The sequence below is a fragment of the Lucilia sericata genome, unplaced genomic scaffold (assembly GCF_015586225.1).
Source record: "Lucilia sericata isolate MDLA Ls3-8-SP2 unplaced genomic scaffold, ASM1558622v1 Contig000190F_arrow, whole genome shotgun sequence".
NCBI classification, from domain to species: domain Eukaryota; kingdom Metazoa; phylum Arthropoda; class Insecta; order Diptera; family Calliphoridae; genus Lucilia; species Lucilia sericata.
The window spans coordinates 474561-483707 of NW_023994218.1; the positions used below are offsets into that span (position 1 = coordinate 474561).

At 28.7% G+C, this 9147-nt stretch overlaps 1 protein-coding gene across 1 annotated transcript; it reads right to left on the minus strand.

Annotated features, from left to right (window-relative positions):
• Nucleotides 1–2247: 2247 nt before the first annotated feature.
• On the minus strand, nucleotides 2248–4395 carry LOC119601784. The gene has a single exon (XM_037952925.1). It carries the CDS (start codon nucleotides 4393–4395, stop codon nucleotides 2248–2250), a length of 2148 nt encoding a protein of 715 aa, XP_037808853.1.
• Between the last annotated feature and the right edge of the window lie 4752 nt (nucleotides 4396–9147).

Sequence of the window (9147 nt, forward strand, 5' to 3'; positions counted from 1 at the left end):
TGTATAGAAAAGTGATAGATGTTGTTATCACATTGAACACTATTAAATAATTATCCCACCCTCATGCTTCTAAGATACACCAGTGTTCTAGATAAAATGTTAAGTATCTACCCTAAAATCGCGTAAAGCTATAATCTACTACATCATCCGTATTACAACGTTAGTTCTCAGCATTCCCAATTAAATTATTCTCACTCAAAACATTTCATATTTACAATTCAAATTTGTTTATTATTATCAGAAATATTCATCTAACAGCGTTATCAGACTTAAAACTATTCTATATCTTATATATATTTCAAAATTTTAAAATTCAAAATGTTCTTTTTAAGTATATACCTAAAAATGTTAAATATATAATTTTATGTAAAAATTCCAAAATTCAAATATAAATTTAAACGAGCGCATGTTATTTACTTTTGTATATTATAACTTACGATTTTTTTTTTAAAGATTGATTAATGATGATGTTGTGAGAATGTTACCATTTGATACCCTTTTCCTGTTACTCGGCTGATAGTTTGAGCTCAAAATATCCAGTGTAACTACTGTAACTTAGAAAAATTAGCATTAGCGAATATTAATCAAATCAGGAGATATAATATACAAAATTGAATATAACACGCAAAAACTTATAAATTAATAATTAAATTAACATTATAGTTATGTGTAATTCAAAAAAAATTAAAATTGTTAACAGAAAATTATTTCATTAATACATTTAACACTGTCAATTTGAATCTGTTAACAATTCTTTTACAGAATTAAACAAATGTTAAATGTATGGATAAAATATTGATCTTTACAAATGTAAAAATAAACAAAAGGTTTTAAATCAAAGCTTTCAGAGAAACTCTGATATCTAAAGTTTTATGTTAGCTTACTTACATGTAACTTACATTTTAAGCTTACTTGTACAGTATAATCTTACATTAATGACGTCATGCAAAAACTTTGGGAGATTTGTTGTCTTCTTTTTGGTACTTATTCCTTCATTAAATAAAATGATACAGTTGTGGGTAACTATTTAGCACATTCAAAATTATGGAAAGCAGTAGATAACTATTGTTTTGTATGATTATTGTAATGGATTATTTCGAAGATTAGGATATTTAATATTGAAAATTATGGTTGGAAAATTGTTGTGTAATAATTTTATGTTATGTAGGTTATGGTGAATGAATACTGGTCTTCTGTGGTGTTTGAGGTTAGGTGTTGAATCAAATGATATACAGATTTGGTGCAAAATAGTGAATGAGAAATGTTGAATGATTTATTTTATTGGCTTTAAATTATTTCACATTGATGTTGGATGAGTAGACAAGAATTGAGAGATAATCATATCAATATTGGACTTTGGACCTTGGCGATCATTCAAGTAACGTGTTGGATTGATGATAATTTTTAGATATATTTTCCACAATTTTTGCTCGCAATATAAAATATAAAGATTTCGCTTTACTTGGATTGACTGGCAACTATGTCATATTAAAACTTTTCCATAAAAGTATTATTATATTAAAACCCTATAATTATTTCTGATATTATTTGAAAGAATTATATATTATTTTTTTTTACAATATCTTACCAAATTAAATTGGGTTTTAGGCAAAACATTTTTAAACCGATAATTTAGTTTAAATTCAATTATATCAAAAAATTTAAATCGTTTTATCAATTATAATTTGTCCAACGTGGATTCAATTTATGGTTTAAGAAATTATTTTCCGTAAAACAACTTATCTCTTTGGAATTTTTAGAAAAAAGGAAGAGCGGAAGATTGAGATTAAGCTTTTAATCTCGCTTAAGCTTAGAGATCAGAGAACATTATATATATTCAATTACTCGATAATCATATTGGTTATCGATATATATAAACAATGTAGCCAAGTTAGCGATTATTTATAAGACATAATAAAATATTTATGTTTTGTTATGCTATTCAATTGATCGTTAATGTACTATGAGGTAACATTATTTATGATCCACATATGTATATTAGCATAATTTAGTTATATTTATGTTACTCTCAATAAAAATAATAATGTTTATATTAACATAAAATATTTTGCATATGTAAATAATGTTTAAATTTCTAATTAGTTTTGATTTATTATGAAATGTTCTGAGTGTTTTTAATTCTTATATAATTTGCTACTAAAATTTTTCTTAAATAATAAAATAAATTCCAAATTGTTTTGTCTAAAAAAAAATTTTCAACATTTTCTCTAACTACAATCAAAATTATCATTTAAAGCAAAATTTGTCACAAATGAAATAATAAGGAAAATCTGGTATTTTGTCTACAATTGACATATGACCTAAGTCGAAATACTCTTTCATAAAATCATGATACATTTGCTTGATTTCATTATTTTTAGAAAGTTTTCGTTCTAATGAAAGAAATCTTCTTTTAGCGGTTTCGAAAGATGAACCTAGCAATTTTGTATCAGATTTGAAAGGCAATGAGACTTCAAATCGTCCTGACGATAAACGTCGTACTGAATTTCTAAAGATTTCCTCGCATTCCTGCTGCTCTTCAGAATATATTTTTGTCGATTCTTTCGGAATTTCTTCTAATTCCCAGAATTTTTTAACGATAGAATCTATATTGCTCTCGTTTTCAATAGAAGAATTTATATGAAAAACTTTATTATTGGCGTTAGATCCCTTTGATTGATTATACTTTCCAGTAACAATCCAACCAAGAGAAGTCTTCTGTAAAATTGGAAGACTAGGACCAGATTTAATTTGTCCGACACAAATTAAGTCAAAGAATATCTCTGCGCCAATTAATAAGTCAATCCTTTGGGGTTTGTGAAAGCAAGGATCAGCTAATTCTATATTTTTAGGAATTTCTAAGCTAGTTGTACTAATTGAATGATCAGGCTGTAAATTAGTTATAGAACTCAATACCCAAAACTTTGAAGTAAATTGAGTAGAGTTAACCCTCGACGTGACAGTTAAATTAACACAAGATTTTGAATATGAATTTGTTTCGCAAATGCCATTCAACTTCAATCTACCTCCTTCTCTTTTTAATCGTAGTAGCTGTGCAAGTTCCTCAGTTATCAAGTTTGGTTGAGAACCGGAATCTAAAAGAGCTCTGGCTAATATAAAATTGCCAGAACAATTTCTAACTTTTACTACAGCTGTCGCTAGAATAATTCTATCATCAGAAGATGAGTAATTTACTGACGCGTTAGAAGTTGACTGCTGTTCAAAGTTGCTATTAGACGCACTGCAAATTCTACACTTAGGTGCTGAACATCTAGCTACTGTATGTCCTTTTTTCAAACAATTGATGCAAGCTGGCACAGATTTTATAAAATCAAATCTTTGAAGTACAGGCTCAGCTGCAAATGAAGGGCAATTAACAACTATATGCTGATTTGATTTGCAAAATAAGCATTTGTCAGTAGATTGTCTTGATTTCGTACAATTTAGTGATGTTTTATTATTTTTCTTTGTAGAATTGTCAGTTTTGTTCTTATTAAACCTCGGCCTTGAACTTGAAGATTCATCAGCAGCAATATGCTGATACCGTTTGTTCAAGGCGGCTTCACAGTCTGACCATAGTGGCAGCTTTTCGAAATCTAGCTGTTCTTCCCACTTAGATTTGGTCACTGGATCTACTTTTGACATCACTAAATGGATTAAAATAGCATTTGTAATCTTTTTATCATCTCCTATAGATAAAAGAGAATCATAAATTGCAGCTTTGCTTCGCAAAGCAGAAGCCGAAGGTTTAGTGATCTCTGGAAGATCAAAAAGTTTAGAGATATTATCGAAAAATATCAAACATTCATTGTCGTAAACCTTCTTTAAACTAGCTAAAGCTTTGGGATAATTTTCTTCAGAAATCTGAAAAGCTTTTACTGTTCCTAAAGCTTCTTCGGACAAGCATGATTTTAAATGGTTAAATTTTTCTATGTCTGTCAACATCGGATCATTGTGGACCAAGTTCTCAAATAGGCTCATAAAGTTTTTATAATCGGAATATTTTCCGCTGAATTTAGGGAGCTTCATATTTGGTAATCTCGACTGGTGTGACTGTACACTAAACGATGTTTCAGGCACACTCGATTTTCTAGTTTTAGCCAAGATACTTAAAAACAATGATTTTGTTGTTACACAAATATCCTCAAGCTCAGCTCTGTCATCATTATTGGGATCTAAATTATCAACCTCAGACTGAAGCTTCATTGCTTGGTCTATATAACTTGTCAATATGTCCAATCTACATTCTAGCTCAATAGGATTAAAAGAAATAGTCTTTTCCCTAATAGATTGACGGATTCTCTCTATATTTTGTACAACCTTTGCTTTCTTTTCTAATGCTTTTGTCAAAGCTTCCGATTTGGAAGGTGAATCTTGGCGTTTTTTACCAACCATTATAAAAATAAATATTTAATTTAATTCCTCAAAGCAGAAAAACTATAAAAAATTATCAAAATAATTTATTGACAAATCAAAATTTTCCAAAAAGAATTTAAATTCTTGCTTTGGATCTCAGAATTGTATAACAAAAATATTTATTTTCGAATTTCCTCGCATTCCTGCTGCTCTTCAGAATATATTTTTGTCGATTCTTTCGGAATTTCTTCTAATTCCCAGAATTTTTTAACGATAGAATCTATATTGCTCTCGTTTTCAATAGAAGAATTTATATGAAAAACTTTATTATTGGCGTTAGATCCCTTTGATTGATTATACTTTCCAGTAACAATCCAACCAAGAGAAGTCTTCTGTAAAATTGGAAGACTAGGACCAGATTTAATTTGTCCGACACAAATTAAGTCAAAGAATATCTCTGCGCCAATTAATAAGTCAATCCTTTGGGGTTTGTGAAAGCAAGGATCAGCTAATTCTATATTTTTAGGAATTTCTAAGCTAGTTGTACTAATTGAATGATCAGGCTGTAAATTAGTTATAGAACTCAATACCCAAAACTTTGAAGTAAATTGAGTAGAGTTAACAGAAGATGAGTAATTTACTGACGCGTTAGAAGTTGACTGCTGTTCAAAGTTGCTATTAGACGCACTGCAAATTCTACACTTAGGTGCTGAACATCTAGCTACTGTATGTCCTTTTTTCAAACAATTGATGCAAGCTGGCACAGATTTTATAAAATCAAATCTTTGAAGTACAGGCTCAGCTGCAAATGAAGGGCAATTAACAACTATATGCTGATTTGATTTGCAAAATAAGCATTTGTCAGTAGATTGTCTTGATTTCGTACAATTTAGTGATGTTTTATTATTTTTCTTTGTAGAATTGTCAGTTTTGTTCTTATTAAACCTCGGCCTTGAACTTGAAGATTCATCAGCAGCAATATGCTGATACCGTTTGTTCAAGGCGGCTTCACAGTCTGACCATAGTGGCAGCTTTTCGAAATCTAGCTGTTCTTCCCACTTAGATTTGGTCACTGGATCTACTTTTGACATCACTAAATGGATTAAAATAGCATTTGTAATCTTTTTATCATCTCCTATAGATAAAAGAGAATCATAAATTGCAGCTTTGCTTCGCAAAGCAGAAGCCGAAGGTTTAGTGATCTCTGGAAGATCAAAAAGTTTAGAGATATTATCGAAAAATATCAAACATTCATTGTCGTAAACCTTCTTTAAACTAGCTAAAGCTTTGGGATAATTTTCTTCAGAAATCTGAAAAGCTTTTACTGTTCCTAAAGCTTCTTCGGACAAGCATGATATTAAATGGTTAAATTTTTCTATGTCTGTCAACATCGGATCATTGTGGACCAAGTTCTCAAATAGGCTCATAAAGTTTTTATAATCGGAATATTTTCCGCTGAATTTAGGGAGCTTCATATTTGGTAATCTCGACTGGTGTGACTGTACACTAAACGATGTTTCAGGCACACTCGATTTTCTAGTTTTAGCCAAGATACTTAAAAACAATGATTTTGTTGTTACACAAATATCCTCAAGCTCAGCTCTGTCATCATTATTGGGATCTAAATTATCAACCTCAGACTGAAGCTTCATTGCTTGGTCTATATAACTTGTCAATATGTCCAATCTACATTCTAGCTCAATAGGATTAAAAGAAATAGTCTTTTCCCTAATAGATTGACGGATTCTCTCTATATTTTGTACAACCTTTGCTTTCTTTTCTAATGCTTTTGTCAAAGCTTCCGATTTGGAAGGTGAATCTTGGCGTTTTTTACCAACCATTATAAAAATAAATATTTAATTTAATTCCTCAAAGCAGAAAAACTATAAAAAATTATCAAAATAATTTATTGACAAATCAAAATTTTCCAAAAAGAATTTAAATTCTTGCTTTGGATCTCAGAATTGTATAACAAAAATATTTATTTTCGAATTTAAATGAAATCTCTCGCCGGTTACACAATATTCGGACTATTTCTTCTCGAATTATTCTTTTATTCGCAATTTTGTACCGATCACTTTATTCCAAATTAAAATTAATTTATTTAATTTTCCGTAATACCACTTTTTTCAGCCTTTGGTAAAAATAAATAATAAATTTATTTTCTTTTACCAAGAAAAATCGTTATTAAGTTAAGTTAAATTTCACAAAATATTGTTTTTACTAATAACTAGTTGTTTGAACACACTAATCAATATTAATATTATAATAATATTCAATAAAAATTTTCGAAGCTAGTGTGAACAAACAAACAAGTTGATATTTTTAATTTGTATGAAATTTAACTTTTCGATGCTAGTGTAAACGCACTACACTGTTACAGCTGATGTAAACAATTCAATGTGAGTGGTATAGGAACGCGTGGAATTGATATATGATCTTAACAAATTGATCAACAAATGAAAGAATAAAAGAAAACAAGAAGTAAATAAATAAAAAGTGAAAATTGTCTAAATAAAAACGACCGTAAGGTTTTAAGTTTACTTCGCAAGTAAGTATTTATTTTTGCTTTTTATGTAAAAATAAAAAGCCTACTTTTCTCTATATACATTGTTTTCAGCAAACCCGTTACAGTTAACATGTAAGCTGTAAGGGTTTACTACATAACTTAAAACTAAGGTAAGTAAGTAAAGATAAGTAAGTAAAGGTAAGTAAGTAAAGGTAAGTAAGTAAAGGTAAGTATTATTAAATTCATTTATTATATTATTATTGTTATTATTATTAAATTCAATTCATTATTATAATTAAAATGAGAAAAAGGGTAACAAAAATAAATATTAAAAAAAACCCATTGTGGCCCAACAATATGTTTGCAGTACAACCAGTGTTGCCACAACAAAATTTTTTTCTAACCAACATTCGAATAAAAAATAACCAAATTTAGAAAAAAGTAAACAAAATTATTTTTATTTGTTTCATTTGGACATTAAAATAACAAATTCATTTTCTGAAGTCGAACTATATTAAATTTCGTCGCTAAACTGGTATTATGAAGACAGTTATGAGCATTAATGTAATTTTCTGTACGGGATCTTATATGAGACGTATGGTCAATTATGGACCAATTCTCATAAAATCTGACAGAGATATTTTAGATCCTTTAAAACTTGATTATGTTGAATTTTGTTGCTATATTGCAAAACAACAGAGTTTTTACCGCGTTTTAGCGCAATTCAAAAATACTCTACATATGACTTTTTGGAAAACAATTTTAAATTATAAAATTCTTCCCATTTTATGTACAGATTTGGAGATTTCGTTCGAAATTTGGATTTAAATTATAATACCTTGTAGCGGATATTAGCATTACATTCATAACTTCAGCAATATTTGTATCCAAATTATCCGACAAACTGACCAAAATTTAGAATTCAAGACGGTAAAATAAAAACTAGTATACAACATCATCTAGAAAATGTAAATAAAGAACTAAAACTCATGGTGACATAGTAGAAGTCAAAGGTCATGAGTATCAAATCTTTGCATATATCGCGATTATTGTTCGTCATACGAGTTTAGATGTTATTGCAACTTTTGTATACAATACAATTTCATTTTCCTTAGCTGTGTTACTTAAAAATATCAGTTGATTAATACTTTAAAGATATTGTGATACTATTCTTGCATCAATTAGCAGAAAATACCTTATTAATTCTTATTAAATCATTTATCTTAGAATTTCGGCAAATTGGCACAGTATCTGTTTATGCAAAATTTCAAATAGGTATAGAAGTTGCAATTATACTTCAAATTTTAAATTTAATTTGGAGGACATAATCTACTAAGTACGTAGACTATTCCCACCAAATTCCATAAAAATCGAAATGCGAAATACAGCCTACTTCGTTTTTTCATATAAGTATCGCGAGTACTTTACATAAAAAGTTTCAAAAGAAATATTAAAGGAAGGACGGACGAGTTTGAATCGACCCAAAAAGTGATTTTAAGTTCATGGATGCACCAAAAGGAGAGAGAGGATTAATTATTCACGGTGTTAGATTGACTAGTTTAAATAAAATAATATTACGGTGTTGTTATGATTTAAATCAACTCATTTAATATGTGGAAAGCTCATAGGTACTTTTGCTAAATCCTAACCAATTAAGATATCGAAAAATACCCTTGTAGTAAAAAAAAAAATTCCATATATTACCAAAATTCAAAACAGGACGATATGTATATTTACATAGTTGATTTAAAACTGGACATAAAAGAAGTTTTTTCTTAATTTTATTTTTAGAATAAAAGCAAACTGCATTTAGTTCAATTGTTTGCAAAAAGTAACCAAAACGAAAAAATAATTCACAGTACACATGCAAAATAAAAATAACCAATTTTGGTTAATAATAACCAAAGTGGCAACACTGAGTACAACTGAAAATTATGAGAATAACATATAATAAACGAATTTATTTAGGCTTTGCAGTGCTGGAACTCTCAAATTAGAAAATGTATGATATGATACTAAAATTCCAAAAAAATTAGCTTTGAATTATATGGACACGGACTCTTTTATTTATACAATAAAGACGGAGGATTTTTATAATGATATCCGTGAAGATATTTTAATAAGGTTTGATACATCTGAGTATCAACAGAATAATAAGTTTAACCTCCCATTAGTAAACAAAAAAGTTCTTGGAATGATGAAGGACGTAAATAATGGAAAAATTATGAAGGAGTTTGTGGGACTTCGATCAAAAATGTATTCATTCAAAACAGAACAAATGG